This window comes from Tasmannia lanceolata, unplaced genomic scaffold (assembly GCF_043159265.1).
Source record: "Tasmannia lanceolata isolate RefF3 unplaced genomic scaffold, GAP_Taslan_0.1 ptg000015l, whole genome shotgun sequence".
In the NCBI taxonomy this organism is placed as follows: Eukaryota; Viridiplantae; Streptophyta; class Magnoliopsida; order Canellales; family Winteraceae; genus Tasmannia; species Tasmannia lanceolata.
This window is the reverse complement of record NW_027518692.1, coordinates 25,273,892-25,293,575: the sequence shown is the minus strand read 5'-3', so window position 1 is coordinate 25,293,575 and position 19,684 is coordinate 25,273,892. Positions and strand designations below refer to the sequence as shown.

At 39.0% G+C, this 19,684-nt stretch overlaps 1 protein-coding gene across 1 annotated transcript; it reads right to left on the bottom strand.

Moving 5' to 3' along the window:
* On the bottom strand, window positions 1-12,752 carry LOC143845682 (serine/threonine-protein phosphatase PP2A-2 catalytic subunit). The gene is made up of 11 exons (XM_077354082.1): window positions 12,415-12,752; window positions 9,632-9,688; window positions 7,167-7,250; window positions 4,415-4,486; window positions 3,217-3,288; window positions 2,887-2,927; window positions 1,869-1,935; window positions 1,510-1,701; window positions 1,350-1,439; window positions 1,147-1,254; window positions 1-439 (listed from the first exon to the last, which is right to left on the bottom strand). Exons 1-11 carry the CDS (start codon window positions 12,505-12,507, stop codon window positions 374-376), a joined length of 942 nt encoding a protein of 313 aa, XP_077210197.1. The 5' UTR covers window positions 12,508-12,752; the 3' UTR covers window positions 1-373.
* Between the last annotated feature and the right edge of the window lie 6,932 nt (window positions 12,753-19,684).

Below are 19,684 nucleotides of genomic sequence, written 5' to 3'. Positions count from 1 at the left end.
TGATGAAGAAAGCCCTCTAGAAATAATAGAATCTCTTCCCTCTACAGACCCCAAAATGCGAAAAAACAGAAACATGGAAAAATAGGGAAAAAACAAAAAATACCAGATGTTTTTTGTTGGAAATGATACATGCTGCTTCAGCGTCGCCCACCTCACCACCTGTCCCGATGAAATCAGCAAAGTTCCGACACAAACAAATAAGTGGGAGGGCCCTACCTGCCCATTTTACATGCTTACCCCCCACCAAGCATAGCAGCTTTGAAATTATAAATGTTAATCTGACAATTGATTTCTCATCATATCTGCAACTCCATCGTCAACCAGCAAGTATTGCACTTGCTTTGGAAAATCAGTAGCAACTTCAACACTTGCCTTATAAGAAGTAGTCTGGTGTTCTACGGGTTACGTCTGGCTCACCTCTCCTGGGAGCGGGTTCGAACTGCAACACAAGCAACAGGTTTTCAAGCTTTTTGTACATTCTCAGACATGCTAGCCCCACAAGCAACATAAAATATAGTGTATAAGCACATAGATAAACAAACCCAATAAACAACATTCGATCATTAAACTAATTATTGCAAAATACTGTGTACAGCGCAGAAAAGGGAAATCAATTCGCAAATTCATGATACACAGGGAGTGGCCGTCCTGGCCTTGACGCCCTCCCTGGGCATCTTCGTAGCATTTAGCATAATATATATTATTCTATATTAATTGCAAGACTTTCAAAGTTTCGTAGATTATACGCAATGCTACGGTATCATCCTCGCAAATTAGAATGGGAAGGATCAATAATTAATATCAGATATAATCTAGAATTGGAGAAGGCAATTTTCAATGGATTTTTTTTTTTTTTTTTTTGAGAAAGATTTTCAATGGAATCCTTTCAGACTTAAAATAATGAGTTTTGACTAAATCACACCCATTAGCACCTGAATTACTTGACGTGTCTTGCCAGTAATTGATAACAATGGATCTTAATTGAATGTTTTTGTGACATGCCAAACTTAAATCTGTCAATACATGTAATCTTACAGTTGCGCGTGCGCGGATGTGTGTGTGTGTGTGTGTGTGTGTGTGTGTGTGTGTGTGTGAGAGAGAGAGAGAGAGAGAGAGAGAGAGAGAGAGAGAGAGAGAGAGAGAGACCTGGATGAAGGTGTGCCCTTTGCAGTCATCAACTTCCAAGATCGATGCCATGTTTCCACACCGATAGCAATAATTAGGAGCACTAAATATGGTTACCACCTTTTGTTCCTGTTACAAATAGACACACATTTAAACCCCCAGAAATTCGAACTTCTCAGCCAAATGTGAATGGATGCTCAACATAATGAAAAAAGAAGGATTACGTGTCCCCAGTTGAATCCCTCCATCACTAATTGATGAGCTCTGGCTATTAGATTTAGGTTGTTGGTATGGTTGAATTGCTCAGATATATCCTGCAAAAAGCAATGCCATTAGCAAAGGCACCGGCTAAGCTTCATATAAAAGATGAGGAGGACAACTCACTTGTCCAAAGGTATATCCGGCTCCACGTGGAGAAATGCCCCAACCACAACGATCATCTGGGTCAGACCATAAGAGGTCGCACATGGGCCCTTCATGAGGGACTTCTTGAACACGATCAAAATTGCGTATGTTATCAAGGGTCTCAATAGATGGGGATAAGCCGCCATGCAGACAAAATATTTCTGATTCAACCTTCAAAGTGTTTAGACATAATGGTTAATGATGATTATAAGTCATGTCAAGACAACCAAAAAAAGGCAATAAGAAGGTCACCAATTAAGAGAAAGAAAAGGAGTGGAAATTGGAAACCTAAAGCCCAAAGAAATGGAGCAAAAAGAAATAGGAGAAATCCTACTAACCAAGGCTGTCAAAGGAAAATAATCAAAAAGGTCAGTGAAGATCTTCCATACATTTGCATTACCATACCTGTGATCAAGCAGGCAATATCATGTATTAGTACAGATTAGAGGACCAGAAAAAGAGAAACTGAAGGTACCGACACCAAATTCTAAATTGCTCACTACAAGAGGACTAATGTCCACTGGATGCGATAAAGTCAAGGCATCTAAGTTTGAATACTAGAAAAAATACCACATGAAGAAAATTCCCCAAATCATTCATGTCCTTAATCCGCAATGGGCATGATTAAAGGTTTTAATCAAAATAAGTTAAAAAGCACAACACAAGGATTAAGAAAATGGATACAAATACATGGCTGTGTTATGATATTTATGGTTACACTGTCTGGCCAACTACACAAGTGGCACTTACGTGGTTGGTTCTACTGTCTGAACTGGTAGGCCATCACTAATCATGCCCATTGCACAGATGATAGTACCCCTTTGAACATCAGTGCAATAGGTTGATTAGAAGGCACGATTTTAGGACTTCTCTTTTCTTTTTTTTAAATAAATGGATTTCTCTTTTAAATCCAGAAAAGATGTATTTTTGATAAAGGTGTCGATCAATAGCTTAAGATCGTCTGATCACAGAGGGGCCAAATGCGAAGAGCAGGACTAGTGAGTGGCAACTGGCAACCCATCACATTTAGAGACTCGGTCAACATAAGGTACCACACATACGACGGGGGCTGGGCACAACCCTCTAACGGGAAAACCGGAAGCATGGCATTGTCTTCCTAGAATGACTCAAATCATTTTATCAGCACTCAACATTCATTATAGCAGGCCAAATTACACGAATACAACAAGGTCTACTACAGAGGAAGATCTCGTCAAATAAAGATATAAGAAATAACATTTCAGAAGACATGTCAAAGGAACTTCTACATTGAATCTTTTGAGATTGAAATAATGAATAATGTCATGATTCGGAATGAATTTTCCAACAGAATAATAATGTGTGAAAGAAACTTACTTTCGCAGACATTCATCATAAAATCCATAAACTTGTGTAATCTGCAAAGAAAAAGTAATGCTCAGTTCAAAGTCCCCTGTAAAATATACATAAATAGATGAAAACCAATAAAATCTCAATCCAGACAAAGCAACCATTTTGGGTGTAAATGAAAGGCCTCCAAAGTAAATATGTTGTGATAAACTGATAGTCAACTCCGTAACCCAGGTCAGAGAGCCTAAATCTCACTATGATTATAATCCCTTAACCTTCAACAATACATTCGATTGTCCCAATGGACCAAAAAAAAAAAAATACATCAAAAGTAAATCTGAAAGTTGGAAAATATACCTGGCGACTTTCATGATTTCCTCTCAGAATGGTAATTCGTTGAGAATACCGCACCTTCAGAGCCACCAAGAGCTGAATAAACAAAACAGTCACTCATCATCAAAACAGATGGAACACGCACCAATAACTAAGATGCAAAACTGCTGTGAGCCAGCCTCATCATAAGAATTCGTAGAAGAACAAAAGGCCTATATTCAAAAGAAGAAACCAATCTAATCGACACAGCATACAATTTTCATAGCCCAAAAATATGCATATTCCAGAAACCAATGTGGGATTGGAAAAGTTACTTAATATTGTTCAAATAGAACCCAACTGAAGATCTAAAACACTAAATTCAGCACAACCATCAAGGAGGTCATTGGAACTTGGACTCAGCAAACTTAAAAATTAACCTTGACTAACTTACCATCCATGAGCTGGCTGGATTGGCCACCTCTCAGACAATCTTTCAAGTTATTTTTGTATCTTGTTCAGATGAACTAGCCAAGTCAACTTGCCCGAACTAATGGCAAGCCAAGTTAAAATTGTTGGGCAGTGCCTCAAACATTTGTGAGATTCTTAATGTGAGAAATTACTAAAGCAGTTTTCAATCCAAGACCCTAAAACATAATAGCTGAGAAAGTGTTCAAAGCACCATAAACATCTGCCAAGGTTATCCAACATTATGATTAAAAAAACAACACACAATTCACAGAAACTGTCTGAAGATCGACAACCCTTATATTTTAAGTTTTTTTTCCCTATTGAATGCAACGAAAATTACAGAAATAGCAAAATGTCCCAAGATAACGGCTATACAACCAACTGAAAACAGACTGAACTTCCCAGGTTTCTGATCAATTTGCATCACAACATCCAAAAAGGATACCAACATGTGAGGGCCAAGTAAACCATTCAGATGAAAGTAAGTCTATTAATTGAGGTACTTGGTCATCACTATTTGTGAATATGAAAGTATGTACCAGTAAACCTTGGTGACACCAGTAACCGCAGTATCTGTGAATGCCATATATCGCTCATGCATGTACCAAATATTTCAGATTTTGTGCGCATAACTACATACCCAAAGCAACCATTCAGAAAAAAAACACGCGCACACACACACACTACATACCCAAAGCATATGAATATATTCATGTTCTATATTTCTTACGAGAGCATAAAATGTCAGTGGACTGATTCAGCTCTTACTTACCGTTACAGTTTCAACTGAATAATAACCACGATCAACGTAGTCCCCCATAAACAAGTAATTGGTATCCGGACACTACAAGTAAAAAAAAGACAAATAAACATAAGGTTTAAATAATGGATATGTACATGGCAATATACGTATCCAGATCAGAAGAAAATAAGGAGTGGAAAAGCACAAAATCATGAAAACAACACACATGCTATCAGGCTATGAACATTAAAAAGAACAAAGAAACAAAGAGCTCCATAATATAATAACTAATATCAATTTGCCAGAATAAAAAAAGCAATTTGGATCAATTTTCAACTCAATTTTTTTTTTTTGAATGGTAGAATTTGTTAAAAAAGACCGAGATAGTCGAATAGTACAGAGAATAAAAAGAAAAATTACAGCTCAAAGAATAAAAGCATCAGGGAGGAAGGAAATCATATTTCTCTAGCAACTCCAACCCAACCCCTCTTCTAGCAAGAGAATCCGCCATATCATTTGCCGACCTTCTGACATGATTGAACGTCATAGATGAATCTCCGATAATATCAAGAATCTCATTGAAAAAGTTCGCGAACCTCCAAGGAAACTTATGTGAACTGGATAACCAACGGATAACATTGATGGAGTCACCTTCCACCACCACTTTATTTAAATCTTCCCCTTCAAGTAACTAATTCCTTGATAAGCAGCACTTACTTCCCCTCATTCGAATCAGCAGTACCAATAGGGCCTGCATATGACCAAATCACCACCCCCTTATCATCCCTAAGAACCCCTCCAATACCGGCCAGGCCGGGATTACCTAGACTCGATCCATCAAAATTAAGCTTACGATCTCCATTCACCGGAGGGTCCCATGCTTGTACAATAGTATTATCCCATTCCGAACTAGAACACACTTCTCTCCATCCATACCATAACTCAAATGCGGACATGAAGTTAAATAGCTACATCGACATAGCCCAAGATATTGTCAACGCTATTGCTTTTGAAGCAACAAAGAGGGCACTTTTGGATTAACCTCTAAAAGTTCTAGCATTTCTTTCCCGCCACAACGACCATATAATAGCAAAAACAGATAACTTCCAAAGGATTTTTCCTTTCTTCCCCCACGGCACATATTGCCAGCATTCCAAAGCCTGAGCAATATCTCTAGGAAAGCCCAATGTATACCAAACCTCCCCAACATCATACCCCACACCTTTCTAGTAAAATTACAATGAAGGAGCAAATGGATCGCCGACTAACCATCTTCTTGGCAAAGAATACAATGATTAATAATGATCATCTTTCTTGCCCTCAGGAAATCAATCGTTTGAATCCGCCCTAGAACTTTCAACTCAATTTTGCTCAAAAGGACATTTATTTATTGCAAATATAAAATATAGAATGAGTAAATCCAAATTATTGGTGTTGTAAACAGTGCATACATAGCCTTTTCCCTATGATTGGATGATACACACTTGTAATCATATATTCAGAAATCTCAAAGAAAACAACAGCCTCACAGTAACACGGGCGAATTCACATATGCCAGAGTACCGGAGCGTAATGGATGTGGCAAATCTTTAGTGTTAGGGTTGAGTTGCAGTCATTTTGTGTGGACATGCTCCTCAGAATGCATGGTGCATGTACACGAGCTTTACCAACTAAAAAGCAGATGCAAAGCGAGCTAGCTAGTCAAGAAAAAGGAAAAGAAAATACACTAACAAATCAAAGATACCATCAATCTAACAAACAAATGTTCAATAGCCATCCTTGCCACCCTTGCCTGAATAGGCTTAGAAGAGAAAATATAGAGAATCATCCACCCCTCAGACATCGCTAATGTTGATCAATGAATAAATTAATTTAAACTGAAATTAGGATTCTTATGATTTAAGAAGCACAAACATTAAGTAAATCAGAATGTGTAGCAGGTTCAAACTGTCTCTAAAAACTTTGACTCAAAGAAGAAATCAGCCAAGGTAAAACTAAGTCGAGCCGGGTGAGTCAATGATCGATGTGGTAAATTTTTATTAACTCAAGCTAGTCAAAAATGTTTTCGATAAACTGTAAGGCCAAACTCAGACTCGGTCAAGAACTTGTCCAAGGTAAAACTGGGCGGACCCAACAGAGTTAATGATTAGCTCAGGATGTTTTAAGAAGTGGATCGAACCAAACCAAAAATTTGGCAAGATTTTCAAAGTAGTGATCAACTTTGATAAGGTTCACTAGGCATACGTTTTATATTTGAAATTATTAATAATTTCATACAATTTGTGGATCTGAGTATTCACAAAGTACACTGAGTTGCTCACAGATTAGCTACTTTTGGCCCATGTTATCATCAGAAGCAAATATGCCTGTGAAAGCCTTGCTTGAAGCAGACATGCCTGTGTGTGTGTGTGTGTGTGTGTGTGCGTCTTTCTTTCTCTTTCTTTTTTTTCTTTTATTAAAATAAAGAGACAAGTCAAAAAATTGCCTTGTTCACCCAAAAACATCAATCTAAGAATAATGTTAGTTCTCTTCGAAAGAAATAAAACTAATTGTATATAAATATTCTCTAAACCTAAAAACAAAATAAATCAAATTCAATCATCAAGACGTGCATTATCAAGATAAGGGAAGCTCAAACTAATGGCATTCACCCATTAATACGTCAAGACACTCCACTCCTCACTAGCATCTTTGATGAGATAAATCTCATTAGTATTTATTTAGCCATTGCCACAGCTCAAACACAAGGATTGAATAGATAAAAAAAAACAGTGAGAATTACCTTCCCTCCAATTCGAAAAAGTTCGGCAAGATCATGAAATTGCCCATGAATATCACCACATATAGTCACTGGACTTTTCACAGGCTGCGGCATAGAAAAACAAGAAAATTCCGATCAGAAATACATTAAATTTAATGCATGGTGCGTGTGTGTGTACAAATACAAATTCTGAAATAAAGTCATGTAGTGATTGAAACCCAGTTACAGACTGATGAACAAAATAAGCTGCACAATTTTTAAACTCAATGTAGTGCTACAGAATCACGGAAACAGCCTCTCTGCAAAGCGGGGTAAGGCTGCGTACATCTAGCCCTCCCCAAACCCCGCAATGGCGGGAGCCTCGTGCACTGGGCCACCCTTTTAATGTAGTGCTACAGAATTCTTTTTCCCCTTTAATTCAGAGCTAAGAACAGTAACATTTTAAAATAGGTATTACGTTCTACAGAACAATTAGAAGCAATAGTCAAACTAAATATCAGCAGTATGAAACTCTATTCAACATAAAGATGCAAACAAAAATAATGAAGATCTTCCTGTCATCATCCTAGTAAAATAGATAATGAATTCTTTGTGTAACAAGGCGTCAAGGCCTTCTTTGATTCTATTACATTCCCATTTTCCTTGCTAATATTGTTCAATTGTCAATAGGTATGTTTATGTTTCAAAACAACGATAAGGAGTATATATGGTTGATCCAGTTGCAAATATTATTTTATTCATTTCCCATATGGTACTAATCTCTTAATAGTACTCATAAAACATTTGGATTTCACAAATCTTAAAATTTACCACACAATCTGATTGAAAAACCTAATGATTTACAATACATCAAGGTTGTGAACATCAAGATATCTAAATATTTCCCAGAATCTTCTCAACAATGTAGCAGAAATATAGAGGAAAAAAGAAAAGATTAAAAGAAAGATTGTATTAAAAGATCCTATCACAGACAAACAGTGTACAAAGCAATAAAAAACATTCATTATAAACACCAAGTATATCATCATAGAAACATAAAATATCGTGACAGTTCCATCTCAATCAAGAGCTTGAGCAAATTCTTCAATTCCATCATTTTTAATTGCCCGAACTCAAAGATTCTTATCCAAGTAAAAGACGAATTCATGTTGCAAATTTTGTAGGTTCAATTAAGTATCAATTGAGCTTTTTACACAAATTTACAACAGCGAGGGACATAAGCTCAATAACAAAGCACTTCAAACTGTGCGTACTCCCAGAATGTCAAAAGAAATATCAGTTGGAGAAGAATCTTCAGGGAACAATTGGAGCAAAGGCATAAGCAAATCCATTTGTACTATAGAGTATGAAAGAACAAATATAATACAAAGTATAATGCAGCTACGCTAGTGTTTCATTCCGTTTTCAAAATGACCGAGAGAGATGAAGAACAGTTTGACGGGTTGAGCAAGGAATCATGAAGTGATCGTCGCAATGGAACATCGGGCTATGTCATTTAGTGAATTATAATTTTCCGTAACTTTAAACCAATTATATAAGCCACAATGTAGACACCGTGAAATAAATTTTTTGATGACCAAGATGTGTGATTCCACCTCTCTCTCTCTCTATAAATATATATATATATATATATATATATATATATATATATATATATATATATATATATATATATGTGTGTGTGTGTGTTCGTTTGTGTGCATGTACAGATATTGGCAAAAGCAGTGTTTAAGGCGAGCAGAATGGTTGGACGAATTAGCAAATAGGTGTATCCTGTATAAGTAAAGCGTGTATCCTTGTACCATCTCTTTGTTTTCTATAATAATATCATGCTATCCTTCTTCAAAAAAAAATAAAAAATGAACTGCTGTGAAAACATAAGCCAAGCCTGTTCTAACCATTTGAACTTTTTGAAGAGCCAGTAACTCTCATTTATGAATTCTGAAATAAATAATTGGGAGTAATAGTTTATCTGTGCATAGAGGAAAAGAACTCCCCATTATCTGTTAAAAGAAAATGACCAATGACGACCTAAGGAACCTCAATATACAGGGATTTGGGATACTCAAGTTTTGCCTTCAGTGACAGCCCAATAGATGGAAATATCGACCATCAATTAGATCAGAGTGAACAACAAATTAAGGAGGAAAGCACCAATTCTAGGGAGCAGCTCCAAAAGGAATGTTTCTATTGGAACCATGATCCAAAGAAAAATTAATTCATTGAATCAACCGTAAGAAGCGAATAACAATTGCCCCAAAAAACCAACACAGGAGAGAAGAATTCCCTGGGGGAAATAAAAGTAACTTTGCACCCCAATAGCTTGATCAAGGTACAATCATAAAAGCAGAACATAACAAAAGTCTATGAGATCTATAAGCTATAAAAGATAGAGCACATAAAGGTCAGTCATTGTATAACAGGTAATAAAATAACAGAATTAATCGAGGTGGTCAAGAACAAGCCACACAAAAACAGAGAACTACCTGTACATTGCTTTCTTCCATCAATATCTCCTTGGCCTTCTCGCATAACACTCTAACCTGCATCAAAAAATAAAAGAACATGCAAGCTAAGTCTGCAGAGCCTAGATACCATGGCATACATTAATATGCATTGAAGCTCTAAATCAACACCTGAATTATACCATTATATTCTAAGAAAGAACCTGTGACAGGCTGTACCGAAAAGGCAAAGATAAATGCACACAACTCGTGGTGTAATAGTTATAAAAAATGCGTGAAGCTTCTGATGTAGGGGATGCTACAGGGAATGAATCCCAATGTCTCAAACAGACCCTACTTAAAACTGGTTCCAGTGATCCTTGATGAGGAAGATTACACATGAAGATTGCATTGTACAAGACCTGATCTCCTAAAAGAAGACTACATGTTGATGGTGAAGCTTGTGTATAGTGAGGCTTAACTTTTATGGCAGTTGCAAAGACATTGTGAGAATTATTGGCATACGATGCTGAGCAAGATTTGTTGCTGTCATCTCAGTTGATATAGGCAACAAGATAATAGCATTTCCTTCTCCTATAGAAAACGCAATTGCAATAGACGTACTGACGTAGAAGGTCTCAACGTCGCATCTAACACCATAAGAATTAGATCATGTTTGAAACTTTGAATCCATGTTTTTTAGTCCATGTTGTTTTAGAAGGTAAATGTTAATCATGATCCACAGTTACCGCTATTTCATCAAATTTAAATATTTTACTTAATATTAGTGGTTCCAACGTGAAGTATTTCGCTAAAATGAGGACCAAGAATATCCTTATTGCATTTCATCAACTCTCCTATGATCCATTGATTGAATTATAAGGTCTTGACTCTCTTTGCACCGAAATCCTTCCTTGACGGGCAATGGCAACCCATTTCTGAATTGACATGGGAAAAATCTCCAGATCCATCTTCCCTACCAAAAGTGAAATTCACAACATCTTTTCTCACATGAAGGCATGCCAAGTATTGATATGAAAAAGAGAAGAAGGTTTATATATAGGATAGTAGTCTACCCGGCTTAGTTAAGCCTCAATATTTTCTGCACATTCATACAAAGAATAATGAATGCCCCAAAAAGGCAATGAATATTAGACATTAATAAAAGTACAGGTACGTTTCCCATAAAATAGTACGTATAAACCACTTGGGAGGCACTACCAAGCTCCATTTGCTAGCAGTAAAGACACCCTCCACATATGTATAATTTGGATCAATAACTCTCCTTCATGGTAGATACCGTCACAAATTGCAAAAAAAGGGGTCAAACCCATGACATGAGATATAAGCCTAGATTTAACCCGATAACCGGTTGGAGGGGGGGGGGGGGGGCATAGATCCATACTCGAATAAGAGGTTGTATCATTTCAAAGTTTCAGACCACCCAAGGAAGTGTGCACTGTACTGACAACCCAGTGGAAAAATTACTGCCAAGTTACTGACCAAATATCTTAAAAGTCAAATTTTAGTTAAGTGATAAGTAATAACCAACTTGAAATATTCAAATAATGGAAAAGTTGAGGGAATAGCATGTCACATGCGAGCGCTGAACACTTAGCACCAAAAATTAACTGTGAAATACTATACTTACCATTCAAAGGCAACAAAAAGTTCTGACTGATAAGTTCACCAGACAAGTTTGAAATTGTGCACTAAGTCAACGTCCAGAAAAATTACAATTAACATATTATTAGACTAAAACATTATGTATGCTCCCCGAACAAAAATTTAAAAACCAAACTAAATCCACATAAGGGCACACTGTGGACCAAAAAAAACACTATAATTTGAACAGCTTCAAGATTTAGAATTAAATCATAACCAAAAATGACATTACCCATAGTGTCAGTGTGTCACCGTTCAAATGCTTCAAAAAGGGAACTGACAGTGGAAAAGAGCTTTTGATATTGCATCGGGGAATCAAATCAATAAAGAATAAAAAAAAGGGAGATGATAAATTTGCACCCCCTGTAGGATAATTTGCACCCCTTAGGACGTGAACTGTGGCAGAATTAACACTTTTTGACGTCAAATCACGTTGAAAGGGGTGTGAATTATCGAACAGGGGGTGCAAATTTATCATCGCCCTAAAAATAAAAAAATGTACATGACCATACTACTAAACACAAAATTGAGGGGATATCGCCCACACAGAACAACGTTTGAATCCTGAGGTAGAAAATAAACACTAAAACACAGGTAGAATCAACTGAGTATGCATTCGGCAAAATGAAAATGAATTGCTTCCTATTAAGAGATGCTTTCAGCAACAAAAAAACTTCCTTCACAAGTGATCCCTAAATACTCATTTCCATAGGTCTCAGACTCAAATCAGCATAGCAACGACATGAAGCCACAGAGAAAAATAAATCCACCAATTACACGGTAATTACTTTAAATTTATCCGTCACCAGACGAATTCGAATATGTACACGACGAGAAAACTGAATCAAAATCATAAAGCAGATCTGTGGCATTTGTCGGGCAAATCTAGCTACAATCGTGCGATCTAATAAAATCCCCTTCGGAATATCACATCTGAAAACCCTAACTCTACCAGAAACCAAAAATAAAATAAAATCCGATCTCATTTCCCTCGGGGAACACGCCAAATGACACAGATCGATCTTGATCGTTCGAAAAAGGTCCGATTTGCATAGTTCAAGATAGAATAAAGCAACAGAGATCGAGCATTTGTGGAGAAAAAGAAAACGACCTAGGTTAATGAGCAAAAAAGGGGAAATTAAAAGGAAAAAAGAAAGAACCTCTTGCTCAGAGAGGGGTTTGCATTGCATGAGTTGAGAAATCTGTTCGTCGATGTTGCCATGGGAGTTCGAAGATACAAGATCCGAGCTCATCTTCTTCTTCTTCTTCTTCTCCTTCCTACTGGAATGAGGGGAAAAAAGAGGAAGCTAAGAAAGAAAGAAAGTGTAACCCTAACCCTCGTTTTGATCCGTGCACTCTCTCCTCGTTGGGAAGACGGAAGGGTGGGAGGAGGGAGGGAGAAATGGTGTTGTAACCAAAGAGAAGCTCCTCGTCCTCCTTCGATCGCCTTTTATTTCGAGAGACGAGAAAACTTCGGCAAATTCTCCCTCGCCTCCTGGGGTTTTTTTTTAGGGTGCTGATATTGGCACAACTATGTTTTTGATACTTGCATTTACTTTTCTTGTCTTTTATCTTTACACTCCCCAAGAAATTATAGTTGTGTCAGGTTACATCCCCTGCTTACCTACCGGTAAATGCATTCCCAGGAAGCTGAAAGAAACTAATTAGAAAAGCGAAGACAAGCACAGTTTGTGCAATTATTAAAAACACGCTAGTGCCAATATCAGAAACCGTGTTTATATTAACAGCGTTCACATAAACTGCGCTATCAATAGCACCTCCGTCGTTTTAACGGTGAGTGATATATCCGTCCCCTTTTCTTCCCCGGACCACTCCCTCTCTAATTTACACTTGGCTGCATTGGTCATTTGTGTGTGTCTCTGCGTGCGTGTGTGGGGTGGGGGGATGGAGGGCATGGTCACTAAACTAGCTAAGCGTGCATGTAAATCCATGCAAATATAAAAGGGATTTCGCAAGTCATGCTATATGTGCCTCCGCCCCTGAGGAGGCTCTCTTGCAACCATGATGGTCGACTTTTTCGTGTCTTGCGACGACTCGATGAAAGGGACTGATCTTATGGCAACGGTGGCTCCTAGGTTTATTTTGCAAACTACAATTCTTCTGCTAGAGGAAGGATCTGGTTGGTGTGGAATCCTCAGTTGATTCAGGTCAACATTATTCTAGAATCTGACCAATTCATTCACTGTGAAGTTAGATTTCTCCAAACTCAGATCTCTTTCAATTTAACCTGCATCTATGCAAGAAATAAAGGCATCGATCGAAGAGTCTCTGGTCCCATCTCTCCTCCATATCCCGGAATATTCGCCTCCCCTGGATAGTAATAGGTGACTTCAATATTATAAGATATGCTGATGAAAGAATCGGAGGAGCCAGCCCAAATGTCAAGGACATGGAAGAATTCAACCATTGGATTGACTCCTCCTACCTTACAGATCTGAGAGCCCATGGGCAGACTCTTTCCTGGAATAACAGCTCTAAATCAGGAAATTGGAAACTTAGAAGACTTGATCGTGCTCTAGTAAACTCTGAATGGCTTGTCAATTACCCTAGATCCTTTAACGCTTATCACCACCATGGCCTTTCCGACCATTCTCCCCTTGTAATCCAATTTGACAACGCCACTACCAATAGCAAAATTCCCTTCAGATTCCTATCTATGTGGCTAGAAGACTCCTCTGTGTATGAATGTGTGCAAAGGGCTTGGCAAACCCCAGTTATAGGATCCCCTTTGTATCGTGTTACTCAAAAACTTAAGGAGGTCAAAAAAGCTTTGAAAACTTGGAACCATGATGTATTCGGAAGAATTGACATCCAGGCCCCTCTTCTTCGCCAGCAGTTAGATGACATCCAATGCCAGATAGCCAGCTCTCCAACCGACATAAACCTGAGAAATGCAGAAGAGATCATGAAGGACTCTTATATCAAAATGGCTAGGAAAGAAGAGATTTTTTTCAAGCAGAAATCCAGAGTCCAATGGCTGGCCCTTGGAGATTCTAACTCTGTTTTTTCCCACTCTGCTATGGTGGCTCGTCGCAACAAAAACAGTATCCAAGGCACTATTACTCCTGATGGCTCCTACTCCTCATATCCAGAGGTAATCTCAAATGTAATGGTGGACTTCTTCAACAATATTCTCAACTCAAATGGCCTCAACCCCGAAGCCCATAGCATTCCTGACCCTATTAGAATCCTCTCCCCCAATCAGATTGAGGCCTTATCCAAACCATTCTCCATGGATGAAATCAGGGAAACCATCTTTGCATCTGATGGAAGCAACGCCCCCGGCCCAGATGGTTTCAATGGTGATTTTTATAAATCTTTTTGGTACCTCATCAAAGAAGACATCACTGAGGCCATCCTTTCTTTTTTCATTAAAGGAAAGATGCTCCCGGAACTAAATTGCACCTTCATTACCCTTGTCCCTAAATCCCCTGATGCCTCCTCCCCTGAGAATTACCGTCCCATTCCCCTCTGCAACTTTCTATACAAAATCATCTCCAAGCTGATGGCAAATAGGCTTAAATTGATCATGGATAACCTAATTAGCCCTTTCCAGTCGGCTTTCATCCAAGGTAGGACCATTCAAGACAACATTCTTCTCTCCCACGACCTTTGCCACAATTTCCATAGGAAAAACTCTACAAAAGCAATGTGCATTAAAATGGACCTCCGAAAGGCTTTTGATAGTGTGAACCACCACTCCCTGATCTCCTTCCTCACAAAAATTGGTTTTCCAAACATCCGGTGCCTATGGATCCACCAATGCATTTCCACTCCCACATTCTCAATCTTGGTTAACGGATCCCCTCAAGGCTTTTTCAAATCCTCTAATGGTCTTAGATAAGGAGATCCTCTCTCCCCCCTTCTCTTTTGCTTTGTCATGGAAATGCTTTCTTGCCTCCTTGAATCCTTCCTCTCTTCTGGCAAAATATCCTCCCCCTTCGTTAGAAAAGAGCTCACCATTTCCCACCTTTTTTTCGCTGACGATGTAATGATTTTTGCTTCCCCAATCCCCTCTTGTGCTGCCGAGATCATTAGATGTCTCAACAAATTCAAATCTTTCTCTGGTCTCGAATTTAACCCTGCAAAAAGTGAATTTTTTTTTTCAGGTTCAGTAAATAGCACTAGAAGAGCAGTTTGCACCATCCTTCGGATGAGTGAAGGCTCATTGCCTATCAAGTACTTGGGACTTCCCCTTATCGCCTCTAGACTCACAGCTGCTGACTGCCTCCCCATCTTGGAAAAAATTCAGAAGCGGATCTCTGTCTGGACCAACAAGAGCCTCTCAAGAGCAGGTAGGGCAGAACTTATCAAATCTGTATTAAGCACCTACCAGGTCTACTGGTCGGCGGTTTTTCACATTCTCCGTTCTGTCGTGGAAAAAATTGAGAATATTTTCAGAGATTTCTTCTGGTCGGGTTGCAAAAGGGAGAGGAAATGGCATAATATTTCCTGGGAGACCATATGTAATCCGAAGAGAGAAGGTGGGCTGGGGATCAGAAGCCTGATAGATATGAATAGAGCTGCTCAAATTAAACAACTATGGCACATTCTCAATGGGAAAAACATCCCCTGGGTCAGATGGTTTGATCTAAAATACCTCAGGAACAGAAGTATCTGGAGCATCAAAATGCCCAGCAACCCATCCTGGGCTGCCAGAAGTATCATCAATGCTAGATCCTTTATCCTCCCGAATGTCTGCTACATCGTAAACCCTCTCTCAAAGCTGAACTTTTGAAATGACCCCTGGCACCCAAATGGGCCGATTTCATCTCAAACATCCGTCCTCTCCAACTTCATTCCCCCTTCTGCTTCCATTCTCAGAACTTTCGAAGAAGGTTGGTGGAATATGATCCTGACTCTGCCCCACTTTGGGAGTTCAAAATGATTTTAGATGGTGCTCTCTTCTCTGACAACTTGGATTCTAAAATCATTTGGAAACCCGAAGCCTCTGGAAAATTCTCTCTCCGTAGCGCTTGGAACACAATCAGACCCCCAAAACCAGAAGTCCAGTGGGCATCGTCCATTTGGTTCCCGGGCCACATTCCGAAATTCAGTACTACCGCTTGGTTGGCTATGCAAAATAGGCTCAGCACAAAAGATAACCTTCACTTCCTAGGTCCATCGAGGAACAAATCCTGCTCCCTCTGTTATACTGAACCCGAATCAGCTGATCACCTCTTCTTCAACTGCAGTTTCACTGCCTGGATATGGAGGGCAATCCTTAGGCGTATATCTGATCGCAAGAAGCAGAAACGATCCCTACCTGAAGAAGAACTATGGCTCAGAAGGAAATTCAGATCGAAAGGACAATCATATAGCTTCATCCGAATTCTGTTCACCTCTGCCATTCATTTCATTTGGCAGGAAAGAAATAGCAGAGTGCATGAAAATAAGAAGATTCACAAGCAGAACATCAAGAACATGATATTCAGAGTAGCTAGAGAAAAAATCCTTTTTCTCAAGCTGGATGACATATCAACTGAAGAAAACTTCAAAATCTCAGAAATTTGGAACTTGCCATGCTTCTCCAGATCCCCTCAACTAAAATCATGCTCATGGATTCCTCCTCAACCCGACTCCCTTAAGCTAAATGCTGATGCTTCGTTGGCTAATGGTGAAGGAAGCATTGGAGGGCTTCCTCGCAACAGTAATGGTAACCATGTGAGCCTCTACTCTATTGATTATCCAGCAGCAAGTCTCTGCTCGTCCTCCATCTCTGAACTAGAAATAGAAGCAATTTTCAGGGGCCTCCAACTCGTTGATCCGAATCGCTGTAATCTCCTATGGATAGAATCTGATTCCCTCGTAGCTGTCAAAGTTCTGCAGAAGGAAATCACATGCCCATGGAGGAAAATCATAACCCTGGAAAAAATTAAGCTTTTGCTAACCAGCTTCAGGTCCTGGACCATTTCTCACATCTGGAGAGAAGGGAATAAGGCTGCAGATTATCTCTCAAAGACTACTTGCCCTCTCAAAGGCCACCCTATAAATGCTATCGACCTTCCTCAGGAACTGCTCTCTATTGTATTAGAAGACTCCTCTGGAGCTATTTATTTTCGTATGTAATCCTTTTGTTTCTTTAATATATCTGGTGGGGGTCTGCCTAACCCCAAATTACCGATCAAAAAAAAAAAAAAAAAAAAAAAAACAAGCAGTAGGTGGTTTGGCTTTTCTCGGATGGGACAACTGAGGAACAAGTTTGTGAAGACTGGTTCTTCGACTAAACTAAAATTTTCTCCATGAAGGTTCTATAGAGCTAGTTTGTGAAGACTAGTTCTTTAACTAAATTAAAATTTTATTCATTAAGGTTCTATTTCTTTGGAGGTAAAATGAGCGTAAAACAAAATTTACACCCACTTTTAAGTGAACAAATGATCATAAAATTTGTTTTACACCTGTTTTGCGTCTAAAGAAACTGAGCATAAATATATAAAAATTCTTAGAAATTTCTCCACATAGATGAATATTTAGAGAAGTTCCACGCAGAATTCATGGATTTCCAAATCCTACAAACACATGAGAAGAAAAAAGACTAAAATATCCTAAAAATCTCTACACTCCTCGTCAACTTCAAACCCCCGAAAATATTTTCAAAATTCCTAAAACTTCTCTAGACATCCAACATTCATACTAAAATTTGTCCAACTAAAAATACTATTTAAAAAAAAATATAGATATATATGTAAAAAGATACTCCTAATAATGTAATAATCTTGAAGCTACGTGATCAATGTGATCAACACGTGAGCCGTTGATCTGGATGTCGTCTGATATTCTCCGGTCTGTGAAGCCATAGCTTTGCGATTGATTGGAGATCTAGATTGCCGGATTATTGATCCGTAGGGCAACGACGGAGCTACATGAGGGGAGGGGGCGGGGGGGGGGCACAGTTGCCCCTGTTGAGTTGGGCCAAATCCTTAGTAGGCCCTCAATATGGCCCAGCCCCCTTTAAAATTTGACGGCCTGCCCCCCTTATGTATAACCTTGCCCTCCTTATGCATAAATCCTGGCTCCGCCACTGCCGAAGGGTCTTGGGCAGACCGATTGAGGATCAGACACTCTTCGCTATAACTTGTGATTGGTAGCCAAAGATTCGCAAGGGACCAACCATAAATGTTATGTTTAACACACAGCCCATGCCTTTTCAGTTGCCCCTGTTGAGTTGGGCCAAATCCTTAGTAGGCCCTCAATATGGCCCAGCCCCCTTTAAAATTTGACGGCCTGCCCCCCTTATGTATAACCTTGCCCTCCTTATGCATAAATCCTGGCTCCGCCACTGCCGAAGGGTCTTGGGCAGACCGATTGAGGATCAGACACTCTTCGCTATAACTTGTGATTGGTAGCCAAAGATTCGCAAGGGACCAACCATAAATGTTATGTTTAACACACAGCCCATGCCTTTTCAGGTCATGTAAAACCATATCGAAGTTGCAACCCTACTGAGAATCATCTCGATGAGATGGTTTGCAGGGAGGGTTCTCGAAAACGTCACCTGCCCGATCCAAGTTGCAACCCCAATAGATAGGACTTCAACGTATGGGTGCAATTCGGGTTTTAATTATACCATAAAATGGGGTTGGGGTTGGGGTTGGGTTCGGGTTGATTCCAATTCATTTTTTTACCAAAAGCTCAACCCAATCCAACCCAAGTTGCACCTTCTACTAAAACGACCACTACTGTCCTTGGTTGCAAATTCATTTGTCTTCATGGCCATATACTCACCTGGGGTAGTTATGTTAATTAAGAGACAAATTGGACATGGCTACAGATATTAGCACTGCCATGTTTTGATAATTGCACAAACAACTGTCCAAGGTTAAGGTTACGTTCCGAAGAAGCTCTCAAAAGTCGAGAAATTATATGGTGTAAGGGCTTACAACAATAAGGCCTTTGTACGGTGGAAGTACCGCCCTTGACATTTGATCCAACAACAGCTCATCAAAAAGCTCAAAAAGTGAGGTGCTGTTGGATCGAATATCAAGGGCGGTACCCCTACCGTATTGTTGTAAGCCCTTACACCATATAAATTCTCCTTGAAAGTCAATTGAAAAGAAAAAGAGAAGCTGAATATTTGCAATCATCAGAAGCCTAGTATATCTGGCTTCATTTTACTTGGGGAATGATATCAACACAGCCATGTTTAAATAATTGCACTAACTCTTATTGTCTTTTACTATTTAAAGGACTGTCAAAGGTTATTACAGTTGCCAAAAACTCTCACAAGCCAATTAAGAAAGGAAAAACAAGCCGGGTTAGTGCAATTATTAAAACATGGTTGTGCTGATATCATTTTCCCTTTTATTTTTATGGACATACCCATTTTTCTCGTCTCGCCAAGGAAATCGGTAATTTTAGACCGCTTGTTTATTTATAACGCCACCCCCAGCTTGTACGGACGGCCTCTTA

What these genes read in the sequence shown, in the direction of transcription:
- LOC143845682 (XM_077354082.1), bottom strand. Translation starts at nt 12,507, where the DNA reads ATGAGCTCGGATCTTGTATCTTCGAACTCCCATGGCAACATCGACGAA. An exon ending in AGGGATTCAACTGGGGACAC is followed by an intron (nt 1,255 to 1,349) that starts GTAATCCTTCTT and finishes TATTTGTAACAG; the next exon opens with GAACAAAAGGTGGTAACCAT. An exon ending in AAGGGCACACCTTCATCCAG is followed by an intron (nt 440 to 1,146) that starts GTCTCTCTCTCT and finishes CTTGTGTTGCAG; the next exon opens with TTCGAACCCGCTCCCAGGAG.